The sequence below is a fragment of the Magnolia sinica genome, chromosome 1, assembly GCF_029962835.1.
Source record: "Magnolia sinica isolate HGM2019 chromosome 1, MsV1, whole genome shotgun sequence".
NCBI classification, from domain to species: Eukaryota; Viridiplantae; Streptophyta; class Magnoliopsida; order Magnoliales; family Magnoliaceae; genus Magnolia; species Magnolia sinica.
Window position 1 is genome coordinate 14,749,317 of NC_080573.1, and position 16,078 is coordinate 14,765,394.

General features: G+C 40.4%; 1 protein-coding gene across 1 annotated transcript; it reads left to right on the top strand.

Moving 5' to 3' along the window:
- The first annotated feature begins 1,420 nt into the window (after positions 1–1,420).
- Positions 1,421–2,737, top strand: LOC131244114 (glycine-rich cell wall structural protein 1-like). Its single transcript, XM_058243771.1, has one exon. It carries the CDS (start codon positions 1,421–1,423, stop codon positions 2,735–2,737), a length of 1,317 nt encoding a protein of 438 aa, XP_058099754.1.
- The last annotated feature ends 13,341 nt before the right edge of the window (positions 2,738–16,078 follow it).

The window sequence follows — 16,078 nt, forward strand, 5'->3', positions numbered from 1 at the left end:
GGGTGTTCACCTCGTCAATGTCCCCACACTGTTCCCTTTGGTGTGGCCCACTTGAGTTATAGATCAGATTGAATTTTAGAAATTGTATTTGAAATATAAGGGCACAACTAATGGACGGACTGGATGTCATTTGCACACGACGATGGACCTCACACAGCTCGAACGCAATTAGCACTCATTGGAACGTACGGAAACCACTCGGATCGGTAGACGTCGCAGCGCTAGTTCGCCACTGTGAAGATAACGTGGCCGTGAATCGTCATACATGTTCATGCATGCATGCATTTTTGGCAATCCTGACCGTCAAAACTGACCCATTTTGGATGGAGAATAGCACCAAAACTTTTTGAAGTTCGAATTATCTTCGACCACTGACCATTTTGGTTTTAACCGTTAATTGGGTATCAGCAACAGATGGCCATGAATATCGAGTCAGTGTAATTTTGAAGCGCTGCCATTTAGACGGTCGGGATTGCTTCAGGTGTATGCCTGGATCAGTCACTACCATTTACTATCATTTAGAAAGTAACTATCATTTAGACAGTAACAGGCAACTGTAGCACGCGAGTCTTGCAAGTTGCATGGTGACGTTGCGGCGGGAAATCCGTCGTGGCGAAGATCCGATTGGACCCTACAGCGAAGGGAGACTGTACAACAACCACATTCATCTAATCAATCCAATCTTTGATCCAAAGGGTCGCCATCGTGGAAGGGATACCTTGCAACAAATAGCTCCGTGGGACCCACCGTGATGTATGTGTGACATCTGTTCGGTCCATCATTTGAGACAGCCTCATATTAGGATGTGATCCAAAAATCAGGCCAATAAAAAAACTCAAGTGGCCCACACCAGAGGAAACAGTGTAGATGGAATGCCCACGATTGAAACCTTCAGGGGCCCACCGTGAAGTTTAAATCCCATCCAACTTGTTCACAAGGTGAATCCCTAATGGAAAAAATCGAATATCAGCCTCATAGAGAACTTCGGCAGTCTCCAAAATGGTTTCAACGGTTGGTGCCTACATTACCACTGTTCCTTGTGGTGTGGCGCACTTGAGTTTTGTAGCGGCCTGATTTCTATCTCACAAACTAACAAGAGGTGGCAAGAAATGATGTACGGAATGGATGTAAAGAGGACATCATGGTTGGCGATCCAGACCCTTTTTGTTTATGGGTGCGTGTCTGCTAGGCAGACAGACCCACTTGCAGTTTTACTCATTTGGACATGGTTTCTGTTATTAAAATTTCCCGCCATTTCCTCAACTGCTAAAACGCGTAAAGAACATGCATTCATAAATGCATGGATATGGTAGAGAGTTGCATTGGATGAAATGATTATAAAAGGAGAAGATGCTGCTGTTGTTGAGAGCAGAGAGGTAGAGAGAAATCAAAGGCCTTTGGCTTTGAAAGAAACAGAGTCATGAGTCTTTCTACAAAATGGTTTCCTGGATTGCTTCTCCTTCTCAGCATTCTTTTCCATTTGAGTGCAATTACCTATGGACATTTCAAAGAAGAGGGTAGGTTTGGCGGGCCCCTCGGCAGGCGGTTTGGCGGTGGCTGCCGCTTTAAATACTGCGGCCACAGGGGCGGTGGGGGCGGTCTCGGTGGAGGAGGTGGGTTTGGAGGCGGGGGTGGTGCCGGTGGCGGTGTGGGTGGTGGCGGCGGCATTGGTGGTGGTGGAGGGGGTGGCGTTGGTGGTGGTGCAGGTGGAGGTGTTGGAGGGGGTGGTGGTTTGGGTGGCGGTGGCGGCGGCGGATTGGGCGGTGGGTCTGGTCATGGTGGAGGGTTTGGAGCGGGTGGTGGTGTCGGTGGCGGTGCTGGCGGTGGAATTGGTGGTGGAGGTGGTGCTGGTGGTGGTGGAGGTGGCGGCATTGGAGGTGGGTCCGGGCATGGTGGTGGGTTCGGAGTGGGTGGTGGAGTAGGAGGTGGCGCAGGGGGCGGTGTTGGGGGTGGTGGTGGTGCTGGTGGTGGAGGAGGTGGTGGTGTTGGGGGTGGGTCCGGACACGGTGGTGGATTCGGAGCGGGTGGTGGCATTGGAGGTGGTGCGGGAGGAGGCGTTGGAGGAGGTGGTGGTTTCGGTGGAGGTGGAGGTGGAGGAGCTGGTGGTGGGTCTGGACATGGTGGAGGATTCGGTGCCGGCGGCGGTGTAGGAGGAGGGGCTGGTGGTGGTGTTGGCGGCGGTGGAGGCTTAGGAGGTGGCGGAGGTGGTGGTGTGGGTGGAGGTGCCGGTCATGGTGGCGGGTTCGGTGCAGGTGGTGGTGTAGGTGGCGGTGCTGGCGGGGGTGGAGGCTTAGGTGCAGGCGGTGGGGCCGGTGGCGGTGGAGGCTTAGGTGGCGGCGGTGGGGCTGGTGGTGGTGGTGGTTTAGGTGGTGGTGCCGGTGGCGGGGGAGGTTTGGGTGGTGGGGCTGGTGCCGGTGGGGGTTTGGGTGGTGGAGCTGGTGCCGGTGGAGGCTTAGGTGGAGGTGGTGGTGCTGGGGGTGGGGGAGGTTTGGATGGTGGGGCCGGTGGCGGTGGAGGTTTGGGCGGTGGGGCTGGGGGTGGCGGAGGCCTAGGTGGTGGGGCTGGGGGTGGCGGAGGCCTAGGAGGCGGCGCTAGTGGAGGACTCGGTGGTGGGCATGGAGTGGGTGGCAGTCATGGTGTTGGTGGTGGTTTTGGATTAGGGGTCGGGGTCGGTATCGGAGTTGGAGTTGGAGGTGGTGCAGGTGGTGGAGCTGGTGGTGGAGGTGGCGGCCGATAATTCTCCCCCGTCTCTCTCTCTCATCTCTGAGTGCAGCAAAATTAAAACCCAAAAGAGTGTTTGCTTTTGCAGTTCGAAATTCTGTCAGTCACCTTTGTAATGTGAATTCTTAATTTTGATTAGTGGTGTTTAATGAGGTTTTGTTGGAAGTATGATTTTGATTAGTGGGCCCACTTGTGTATGCCACAGGCCGATTTGGGTAAGATAAGATAGGGCCATCAATCTCATTTGAAACTATTTGAAATGCACTGAAAATGTTTTGATTAGTGTTTTTAAGGTGGATTGGTGTTTTAGATTTAGATCAATTGCCAAACTTTCTCTATTCCAATCCTCTCATATTCAAGAAAGTGGAGAATCCAACCTAGTCTTGAATTTTTTCTTGTCTAGAGGCCTGTTTGGTTGCTACTTAAATGAACTCGATCATTTTAGTTAATTGTATAAAATTTATCTTGGGGACAGACAATTATAATCTCCAATAACGGATTACAATTAAAGAAAATGAGATTAACTTATTTTAAGTGGCACCCAAACAGGCCCCAACTGATCACTAATATAATCTACTTCACATTGGCTTAATTTGTGCTGCAATAGTGACAAACCATCTGCTCTAATGAAAAGTTTAAAATTTGATTAGGATGTACTTAAGGCGCTCTGATTGTGTGGATCATTACATAGGATAGGTTCACCATGAATTGCTCATGGCTCCATTGTCATCCTAATAAGACGGTCAAACCCAATTAAATAAACGCCTACGAAATGGATGTCAATGACGTTTTATCTCTTGCTGTCCATTTCTGCATGCCCCTTAATTGTATGATTAATGAATCATGATTACTTTTGGGCCAGGTGCAATCTATGGTCTTTATTGGTCTTTGCTTATGGTAGGTGAGATCACTTGGGAAACATATAAGAATTCTTATGCATGTACGGACCTTTGACACACATCAGCCTGTCTAATGCCCATCTGTAACTCTCTCTCTATTGAGCAATCTTTGTAGACATGGCACACAAGAAAGAAGACATGGATGGTTCGTTTGTTAGATGAACTTGGATGGGCCATACACTAGAATCACGATCATAAGTTGATTGCAGAAACTAATTGGAAGGCTTTTGTCCTTAGTTATTTACTTTCTATCCTTTCAATTGTTAACCCAACATATACTCCAATTGGTGGATCGGAGCATTGCACTTATGTTATTTTTTTAGGATGAATTGTCTTTCATGTATTGCAAATTGGAGATCAAATGATGTATTCGTGTACTTCCTCTCATTTAGGCATTATAGATGTCTCATCCAGCTCACTTAATTTTATTTTCTAAACTTATTGTTTCTTGCTAAGACTTAATGACCTGCAAGAAAGGTACCACTGCTTGTGGTAGCATACCACTTTTGCCAACATGGCAGTAGTGTGAGACATTAATAGCATGAAAACAATAGACCCCACGATGAAGATCACCTGATACAAAAATCAAGCTGGTCTACTAAGCACGTAGGCTATTTTACTTGAATTGAAGGACAACCCATGATCTAATTCAACATACAGCTGTGGCCCACCTAGTAAGCATGACAAAATTATTTTTGACATGTGATTTCCATGGTGGGTCCTGCCTTTTTCATGGTAGGATATCTTGCATGAGTGGCGTGTTAACGTTGGCGGGAAAAGTCTGATGCTTGAATCTTGCTCTCTGTCATTGCTTGAATCTAATCCAACACCCCTCAGGTTTATCGTTTAGGAATTATTGGGGCCTATACAAAATGCTTTTATATAAAAAACTCAAAGGAAGAAAGTCCAGTCAAATGCACTTGAGGGTTTAAAATCGTGGTGATAAAAGTTAAAAAGAGAAATTGATTAATGGCTCACTCTGAGAGTCGGGCTGTTAGAACCTGTTTGCATGCTACTTAAAAATGTATTTATCTCATTTTAGCTAATCATAATTATGCATTAGAGGTCATATTTCTTTTTTGGGTTGATTTGATAAGGCATCTATTTTTTTCATGAGACCAGAATAGGGTTGATTATCATGGGGCCTACCTTGATGTATATGTATTCCTACATCCATGTCATCCATTTATTTTTTCCAGGTTATTTTAGGGCATGAGCCCAAAAATGAATAAGATCTAACTTTCAAGTGGACCATGTTGATAATAATTGAATCAAAGTAAATACATGATTTTTTATTTTCAAATTTCAACGAATAACCTAATTTGTCCAAATGAGAAATAAAATCAAATTATGCCTTATAAAAGACATACAAAGTGTATCTACTATATCTAATATATGGTTAGATTTTAACCTAAGTCTACCGACTCTTATTGCCTCCATATCTACTTTAACGCTATTGCCTATGTATATTGAGCGTTTCACATCAAACGGTAACTTGCTCTATAACAAGTCCTGCATAGAAATACAAATGTGAGTAGTTGTTCCTTAATTTATCCACCAAAAGTCTACCAACACATCCATTATATTATATTCAAAACAGACTAGGATAGAATTATTACCTTTTCTTATGAACAACTGCTTATACTTTATGCAATCTTTCTTTTGATGGCTCAGCTTCTTGCAGCAGAAGCAATTATACTTTTTAGCTTGCTTATGACTCGATCTGTTCACAGGTTGATTGCCAGTCAAGAGACTCGAAGGACCTAGGGATCCCTTATTAGAACCATGTCTCCTCTTTTCCTTTGCATTATGTCCACATTTATGTCTTACTAGATTAACATTTTGTACTTTACCTAGTCCCTTGAGCATTTCCTCCTCTTAGACACACCGAGCGAAATCAATTAATCCAACGTCCAATTATCCTTTAATGTATTATAGTTCACCAAGAACGTGCTGTATTGAAGAAGTAAGTTGTTCATGATTAAGTTAATCAATTGGTCATCTTTAATTTTTAGGCTCAAATATCAAATCTTAGATACTACTTCGATCTTCTATACAATGTATTCACGAATATTTTATTTTCCATTATATGATGGGCAAGTTAATTTATTCAGTAAGAAATCCAATTCAGCCTTATCCAATTTCTTTAATCATTTTTACATCTCAGTTAAGAAAACTTTGGCCTCATCCACATTGGGCATGGCACCCCCCATTGTCTCGAAAATTAAATGCTTCATAATTTTGAGACGCATACTGTTGGATCTGAAGCATGCCTCATAACGATTAATCTCTAACTCATTGCGTTTTAAAGTAATTTTGAAGGTTTTGGTTTTTCCAAGGCAAGGCCAGTTGCAAGCACTCCAAGACTATCTCTATGGATTCTTTCCATTGAATATAATTTCACCCGGTTAAGGCAAGAACATGATGTGTTTGAGTTGAAATTGTGACGGGTTAAAAATGAAGTATACTTACATTAGCAAATTATTTACATAAAATAATTTATGAATAAAACTGAATATCAGATAAAATTTATCAATTTAATTCATCAGGGCCTTCAATTGAATTATACAGAATGAAGATAGGCCCTACTAATCATTCATAATAAAAATCAATCACATCAACATCACTCCTCATGTGGAAAGTAGTCATGTCATGTAAGTGACTCTCCAGAACATAAAGCCAAGCAACGCCAATCATGTAAATCCAACATACTCAACACTTACGGGTGAGACGAGTCTATTAACCTTACACCACTAGCACTGTTCACTCCATACCATCTACATTCCTGACAAATGGTTATCGTCTGCATTTTCATCATTGTCTGCATTAAACTTATGAAAGACAACTACATGCAATTCTTTAACTTAATTAATCCCAATAAAACACATCCAAATTCTTAAAAATCTTCACTAATTGTGGTCACTATGATGGTTAACATTACCAAATCCAATCCCACAAATTTAAACTGGGGATTATGATTTTAATCATGTCCTTAACTGACTATCCAAAAGGATATTCGATTTGGCCTAAAAGGTAGCATTTGACAGTTGAAAGACGAGGAACTTTAAAAGAGAAACACATGGTCAGGTTTCACCTTCCTCATTTCGTTAGCCTACGTTAGCTCCAAAAAATGGGTAATGGGCCTAATCGAAACTCTATACATTAGTTTTATACATCATCTATGAGCATTTCAAATCTGATCAAGATATTCATAAGATGGGTATTCTAATTAGAACTTATAGCCTAATTCAAATGGACGGTCAGATCTTACATTATGGCCCATGAAGATGGACGGCCATGATCTAATATTTAATGTCCACATGATACATAAAGGTAAATATGGATTGTAAATTATCCACCTAGTGAACAGTTCAGATCACATGCCCTTTATTTGCAAGTTGATGGTTCAAATCTTACAACTAATACCCATAAAACATGTTGGATAAGAAGACCGCAATTGTAACTTTAAATGATCCTTGTCCATAAACTAGGCTGACCTGGTCCAAAGTGTGTGGCCTCAAACCTAAAGGCCTGACGGCAACAGGGTTTATAATTATTATTTTTTTAATCCCAAATTCTGGCTTGTTAGGCGGCAATAATGTGGATCTAGACAGTGCATACAGTGCATTGAAGATGGAGATCGATGAAATAAAATGCAAAATTTTGTCCTTGCATGAGCTGTTGCTAAGCTCGATGTCCCAATTTTCCACATCTTACACCTTTAGAGAAGCACCTTACACCTTTAGAAAAGCATTGTGGTAGGATGAAAGAGGCTTCAATGTGTGTAGGCTTGGCGACCCAACCTGTTTTTATATTAATTGACGGTGAGGAGTTTGTAACGAATCAAAATTTTCTTTTTAGGTTTCACACGAATTTGACATTCCTAATCCAACTATAACAATGTGTGCTTAACACGACCATAGTACACCACCCCTACACCATTCTAGATTGATCACAATCTCAGTCAAGTCCAGTGATATGCTCGATTATATTATCCAACACTTATAGAGATTCAAACCGTTGATTAATTAGGCCCACTATATAAAAATTCTTATGAGTGCACCCTAATAAATAATTAAGATTAATTACTAAGAGATAAATTTGTTTCAAAGTTCCAAACAAGCAATCCTCAGAGTTGCCTTACTAATATGATTTTTTTTTAGCATCCTCGGCAGGGCCCACCAAATAAGAGCAGGGATCATCGAAAGGGAATGGATCGTAAGTGTAGAAGCGAGACAATGTTGGCAAAAAATCGCACGAGATCGTAAGTGTAGAAGCAAGATATTCGGTAGTATTTGCTTAAAGCAGTTCCTCATCTTAGCACTCGGGACGTTCACATCCATCCTCGGCCTCGGCTTTAGGTCTCGGACTGAAGAGGTCTTGACTCCGAGCCTCGGACCTTGGCCAGTATGCATATAGACCTTTCCATCAAGTTATTAAGCAAGGACAGCGGCTAGGAACCGAGATGGGCTTCGGTCCGGACTCATGGTGGGCTCGGCCCTACTTGTTCGCCACATACCCTCGAGGTCTCTCCTCCGAGCTTCAAGGCGGGTAGAGGACTTAACTCATCGAGTCGGAGTCCCCTGTAACAGGCGACATGTAGATGTGGGTAGTTTAATAACCGTCTCTGGTCGTGCAGTAGTGGGCCAGCCTGAGATCTCACAAGTAGGTTCCGATCTGAGCTTCACACCGACTGCCTCGGCCTCAGATTATTCCGAATCGACGGCGTTGGACCAGGAGCGCAACTGGAGCCGAGCCGAGAATCTTTCCCTTCAGTTGTTTTTGTTGGGGATTTATGTTGCGAAATCACACAGATCTAAATCTAGGATAGCAATTCAATGGCACCAAGCACATACAAGAGAACACAAAGTTTTAACGTGAAAACACTTGCGGGAAAAAACCATGACACAAAGCGATAGAATTCTACTATGAAAGCATCAATTACAAAGAGAGAGGACTTACTCGATTCGAACAACCTTGAATCTCACCCTTGTTCCTTTGATAACCTTAGAACCATTTATAATACATTTATGAAGCATTAGAATACCTTTGAATAGCCCTAGGGACCCCTATTTATAATTTAGGAAACTTTCCTTTCGCACCCTTGCGAAACCGCCTTAGATTTTTGCAATCCGCACAAGATCTGTACTCAAATCTGCATAACCTCGACTGGTCGAAGGGGGGTCATGACTGGTCAAGCAACCCGCACGACCGGTCAAGTCATTCCCTCGACCGATCGAGCAGCCCGGACACCAAAAAACCCAAGTCGCTGGACTTTGAGTCGAGCGGGCCACGACTGGTCGTGCAGCTCCTTCGACTGGTTTGAAGACTATCTAACAATAATCTCCACCAAGTCTTCAATGATCAATCGTGTAACTTCTTGACCTCTTCTCTTATCTCTGCATTACATCATAGTTTCTGGTGTACACTCCATCCTTCTTTTCCGCTATCACTAAGCCCAGAGAAGTTTCGCAGAACTTGAACTTCTCTTAAGGAACAATCTTGGTGAGCATGTCTGCCGAATCTGAATCCGCATACCGAACCAACTTTGCTCTTATCTTCTCCAAAAGTAGAAACGTTGTCTTCTTACTATCTCATCGCTACCCAATATTGCTTGCCGAGGTACTTGCTCACAACACTGATAGCCTGTGAAATAACCAGTCTAATCCAGACCATGACATACAGTACCAAACCATTTAAATAAGGCTCATGAGATATCCAGCTTTTCCTCATCTGTTTTGGGACATGTCCTGAAGAAAATTTGAGGAGAAATGCATAGGGAACGCTCTCCGGGTTTACATAGTCCATCACCTCCTTGATCAATACCTACTCAAGGTATTCTGCCTGAGATAACCAAAGCCTACTCCTCTTTCAGTCTCAACGCCAAGAACCATCTTTGCAACCCCCCGATCCTTCATCCTGAATGTCCCACTTAACCGAGTCTTCAGTACATTGATCTCAGATATGTCATAATTGACGATCTACATGTCATCAATTTCTGACTCACCATGAAGGAATTAAACCACTGCCTAGGTGACAGGTCGAACCACAACCTCCTGCAAAGTCTTTTCTTAGCCCCTTTAACTTCGAACCGCTCTGGTTGCTTCATGTAGATCTGCTCTTCACTTTCCCTTACAGAAGTGCAGACTCCACATCCATCCTTCCAGCTCAAGATCACATTGGTTAACCAACGCCAAGCATGGATCTAATAGACACCTACTATACCGTCGGCGCGAATATCTCTGAGAAGCCGATCCCTTCTCTCTGAGCATAACTATTCACTACCAACCTTGCCCTGTATGTATGTTGTATCCTCCTGAAGATCCACCTGCATTCAACTGTTCTCCGGCCCACTGGAAGCTCCACCTGCTCCCATATGTCAGTCTGGTACAACGAATCCATCACATCACCCGTAGTCATCTTTCGCTTCTCAGCACCAGGCTTATCTAGAGTCATCTGAATAGAAGATGAATTCCTTGCGATATTGGAGTCATCCATGTACCTCGTCGATATCCTGCAATCATGCCGTGTGATTCTTCTCACAGGTGGCTGCTCCACCTGCTCTGTATCCCTGTCCGCGCATCTCAGCCTTCCTGCCCTGCTCGCTCATGTGGTCATGCCCAACATGCTACACACGTGCAGAGGTGGATTCCACCACATCTACTGCAGCTCCACCTTTTGAAGTGCTCCGGATCAACCTGTACAAGTTACCGAGTCGTTGCGCTTTCATGATTACCTGTGCCCCCTTAGATACTTTAAGAACACCATCAATACCTGTGTACTTACATCCTTTTACCTCAAGTACACTAAGAGAAATCATATTCTGCTTCAAATCAGGAATGTGCCTGACATCAGTCAAGGTACGCTTCACTCCATCAATCATCTTGACGCACACCGTACCAATAGCCACAACATTACAGGCAAAACCATTGCCCATAAACACCTGTCCACCATCGTACTCCCTGTAACTGGTGAACCAACTCCGATGAGGACTCATGTGAAAAGATGCCTCTGTGTCTAGCATCCACTCGTCCTTACGATCATCGTATGGTCGCCGATAGTACACACAGACAAAACATTACCATAACATCCACTCGATCCATCTGACGTGGCAGCATTGGCCTCCCTGTATGAAGCCTCAGAATATTCTCTCTTCGATTTAGGATTTTCACAATTCTTCTTCACATGTCATTCCTTCCCACAATTTCAGCACTTTACTTTTCCTTTGCCCTTGCCCTTGGATTTGGATCTAGAACCTGAAAAACCTATATCTTGTTCAGAATTCCTACCCCTTGTAAGCAGTGCCTTAGAAGATATTCCCATGTCGACGTTAAACTTTCTCATAGCCTTCCTTTGAAGGGCCGAGATAATGGTGTCGACACTCAGGGTTTTATTCGTGCTGCACATAGTGTCCTTGAATGACTCATACGACGCCGGAAGAGAATTCAGCAACATACATGCTTGTTCTTCATCTTTCATCACTTCCTCCATATCCAATAATTTGTAAACCGATTTATTAAAGTTGCTGATATGAGCCTCCAGATCTCCACCCTCTGCCATCTTGAAGTTATACCACTGCCGTTTCAAGTGTAGGTGATTTTTCGAGGATTTTTTCGCATAGACATCCTCTAACTTCGCTATAGGTTAGCCGTAGTTTTCTCCCTCATGACGTTGTAGAGAACCTCATCCGTGAGATATAAACGGATCGATGAAAATGCCTTCTTATCAAGAGTATTCCATTCATCATACGTCATAATAGACTTTCGCTCCTTAAGAGCACCATCTTCGCCTTGCTTGATTAAGCAACTGATTATCTTGATCTTCCATAACTCAAAATTATTTTTTCCTGAGTACTTTTCAATATCATACCTAGTGCTTGCCATTATTACTAATCCCTCATATTCAGATTTGTGTCCCAACGATTGCTCTGATACCACTTGTTGGGGATTTGTGCTGCAGAATCACACAGATATAAATTTATGATAGCAATTCAACGACACTAAGCACATACAAGAGAACATAAAGTTTTAACTTGGAAAACCCTTGCGAGAAAAAACAACGGCACAAAGTGACAGAATTCCACTACGAAAGTATTAATTATAAAGAGAGGACTTACCTGATTCGAACAACCTCGAATTTCACCCTTGCTACACCCTTTGATAACCCTAGAACCCTTTAGAATACCTTTAGAAAGCCTTAGAATATCTTATAATAGCCCTAGGGACCCCTATTTATAATTTAAGAAACTTCCCTTTCGCACCCTTGTGAAACCACCTCAGATTTCTGCAGTCTGCATAAGATCCGGACTCGAATCTGCGTAACCTCGACTGGTCGAAGGGGAGCCACGACTGTTCGAGCAACCCGCATGACCGGTCGAGCCATGCCCTCGACTGGTCGAGCAGCCCGGACACCAAAAAACCCAAGTTGTTGGACTTTAGTCGAGCGGGCTACGATTGGTCGTGCAACCCCCTCGATCGGTCGAGCAGCGAACTGGTTTGAAGACTTTCTGACAACAGTTTTCACCATTCCAGATTGATTCTTATGAATCCGATCGACTTTGGATGGCGTCGGACCTCGGAATTGAAGAGACTCAGATCTTCCCATAATAGCCGCCACACAAGCCATCATCGCCCGAGCAACTATGACACAATCTGTATCTTCTCCAGAATCTTCACTCTCCATCGCCAACTGATAACCAACACTATCAGGTTCGTATACTCAAATTCACAATATTTAATAGTATTTCTCCTATGAAATGGGGAATAGACCAACTCTACAAGCTTAGAAAATTACCATTAATTTAAACACTCAATCGTTTCTTCAATTTGACTCTCATTATAAGTCGAGTTTTCTTGCGTGGGAAGGTTTTTGGAACATCTGAAGTCCTTTCATCTCCTCTTCGACAAAAAATTGAAGAATTTAAAACCAAACTCTCCTCTACTCCAGATCAATTCTACTACCTGTATTTCGCTCATAAGGAACTTTCTACCATGGATTCTCATGTGAGGATGCTCTATTGATTCACAATCTTTTCAACATATTCTAGAAAGGTAAATAAATCTTAAATGGTGGGATAAGTTCAACTATGATTATATGTTAAACAATTTAGATCCCATGATTTTTTTCAAGATAAGTAATTAAGACAGAATCTCTTCAAGAAAGTTTGAAGCTAAAGATTTAAATTGAAAATCCAGACATAACAAAAGGAAAATTATTTGAGGGTTTTTTTTATTTTTATTTATTTTAAAAGAAGATATATGGCAGAAACATGAAAATCCAGCTTTAGTCCAGTCTATGTTGCAAGTAGGAGGCAGAGAGTTTTTTTTTTTTTAAATGATATATAACGTAAAATTTTATCTACTAGTCTGGGTTATATGAGACCAAAATGAATTGAAGCACAAGAAAGTAAACTAAAACAAGCCCGTAACTTGATACATACCAGGAAACAAGCAATTCCATGTTACATGATGAAATGAGATCAATCAGTTGTCCTGATAACTGAAAGCAAATTTTTTCTATAACTTATGAATGGATAACATGCACATGTTGACATGCATATTCTGGAATAATATCAACCAGTTGTCCTGGCATAATTTCATAAACATCATCTGATTGACAGAACACATCAGATGTGGAAATGGAAGTATTCATTGCTAATCCTAGCTATGAAATCAAGTACATTTCATAGAGATCTTGTCGCCAACCAAACAATAAAGCAAATTTGTGTTTTCCTATATGAACAAAAGAGTAGAAACTTACCTCTTAAACCTCTCTGTAATGAACAAGAACAATGTGCTCAACACTGTTTCTTGTAAATGGAACAAAATATATTGGAAATATTCCTTAAGATAAAATAACAAACGACCATAATAAGCAAGTTTCGTCTTGCACCATTGAATGTAAATTAGACGTTGTTCGCATATAGGTCATTAGCTTGAAAATTGAATGGAGTGTGCAACAGTAACTACAAGAGTATTGCGAAACCATACCAAATATGTATAACAGATCCTAGAGATTAGAGAAACCATACCAGATAAACTTTAAGGAAAAGCAACCATGCTGCGATTAACCAGATGAGAAATTCATAACATACAGATTCCAGGAAAAAGCAAAAAGGAAAAGAATTTCAATGAAGACAAAATACAAGGCAATGATTTGTAAAAGATCTCTATATTACAATAGACGGCAAAGATTGAAAAACCAAATATTTATTTCAAGTTGAAGAGAATGGGGAGGAAAAAAAAATTCAAGTTTATCCACACAGCGACAAAGGCTGAAATCATGATAATAATGCTTTGCTTAAAACAAGAAGCACAAAAAAAGAAGAAGATATCATAGACTCAATTAAAACAGTAAAAGGAAAAAACTTACGGGAAAAGAAAATAATAAAAGAAAGAAAATTGTAACAATAAAGAACGTTTAAAACAATGTGATTCTCAACTTAAAATTAGAAAAACAAGAAAAATGACTAAAGTAAGCAAATAAGGAAAAATGAAGATTATTCAGCTAGAGCTTTATGCTATAAGAAACGCAAGCACATATCTATAACAGTGATATTTTACTATGGATAAACAGAAAACCATAGTCAATAAGAAAAAAATAACAAAGAACATACACATGTACATTAAACGGAAACTCAGAACATGAAGAAGAACCAAAAAAAAAAAAAAAAGAATAATAAAAATTCAATAGGAAAAACAAAAGACTAAAGAAACACAGCAGAAAAAGGATTCGTAATTCATATCCATGACTACCTCTCCAGAGATGAACATTGCAAATGATATATATTGAAAAATAATCAGATTTGTCAAACCCAATATGTCTTAAAATTCAATAGTCTATCAAAGTTAGAATCCATATAAAAAAACTTGCTGAGAAACACATTAGCCCTCAAAACAGGGTCCAGTTTTAGAAAACAGGAGTTGAGATAACAGGATTCTGATGCAAATCCATAGTGTAAACTGAATGTGAAATAGATGAAAATTTATAGGCATACATTACACCAAGTACCTGATTTTCTCTCATTTGATTTATCACAAAAAAGCATGGACAGATAGTAAATGAAGATAACATTTGATCAAACTATCACCTATACATATACTTTAAATTAGTAACATTCAGAACTGGATGTCAAGGAAAACCAACAATAGAAAATCCATCTGAGATATACCAATATAACACTCCAACTTGGTAAATTGAACTTCTCAGAAGAACAGTCTATTGCAAATAGTCTAGATATATCCACTTTATGTAACAATCCAAAACGACAATCTATTGAAACAAGAGCAGTCTACAAATCTCCAAAACTAGTTGCAATTAAATCATTATCAAGAGAATATTACACCAAATATATACTTTCTGCAACCCAAAGAAAACCCAAATGATACAAGTTGAAAGATTGATAATCAGATTTGTCAAACCCAATATGTCTTAAAATTCCATAGTCTATCAAAGCTAGAATCCATATTGAAAAACATTCTGAGAAACACTACAGCCCTCAAAAGTGGATCCAAGTTTGGAAAACAAATCCCATAAATAACATAATTCTTATGCAAATCAATAGTCTAAATTAAATGTGAAATAGAGTGAAATTTATGGGCATATATTACACTAAGAACCTGGATTCCAAGAGAACCAACAACAGAAATCCATGTGAGATATACCAATGTAACACTCCAACTAGGTGAATAGAATTTCTCATAAGAACAATCTATTGCAAATAGTCCAGAAATATCCACTGTATGTAACAATCCATATGAACAATCTATTCTCAGAAGAACAATGACTAAATCTCCACTTTAATTACCAAACTATCATCTATACATGTACACAAGAGCGGAAAAATTCATAACTGGATTTCAATTATAACAGTTTATTTTCAGCATGAACAGAAAAAACATTGATGACTATCATCTATACATTGATCAAACTATCATCTATACATGTACATTAACCAAATGAAAAATTCATAACTGGATTCCAAGGAGAATAGTCTATTCCCAGATGAAGAGAAAAATTCATAACTGTCATGGATACCTTGATCATACTATCATGTATACATCTCTACTTTATGTGAAATTCCAAAAGAACAGTCTATTCTCAGAAGAACCGTGACTAAATCTTCATTTTAATTTTCAAATAAATCATTCTCAGAGGAACAGTCTAAAAATCTCTACTTTATGTAAACCAAACAAAAATCAAATGATACAGGTTCAAAGATATTCACAATTGTTAAACACAATGTGATCCTAGAAATTCTACAAAACCTGATTTCCAATAATTTGTTTTATCAAAATAAAAATGCATGGACAGATATATATATATGGAAAAAAAGAAGATGACATTGATTAAACTGTCATCTATACATGTACTTTAGGCATGAAAAATTCATAACTGGATTCCAAGGAGAACAGTATATTCTCAGAAGAACAAAAAAAAAAAAAAAAAACATAACTATC

Bases quoted from the DNA above. Each gene is read 5' to 3' on its own strand.
- LOC131244114 (XM_058243771.1), top strand. From the start codon at position 1,421: ATGAGTCTTTCTACAAAATGGTTTCCTGGATTGCTTCTCCTTCTCAGC.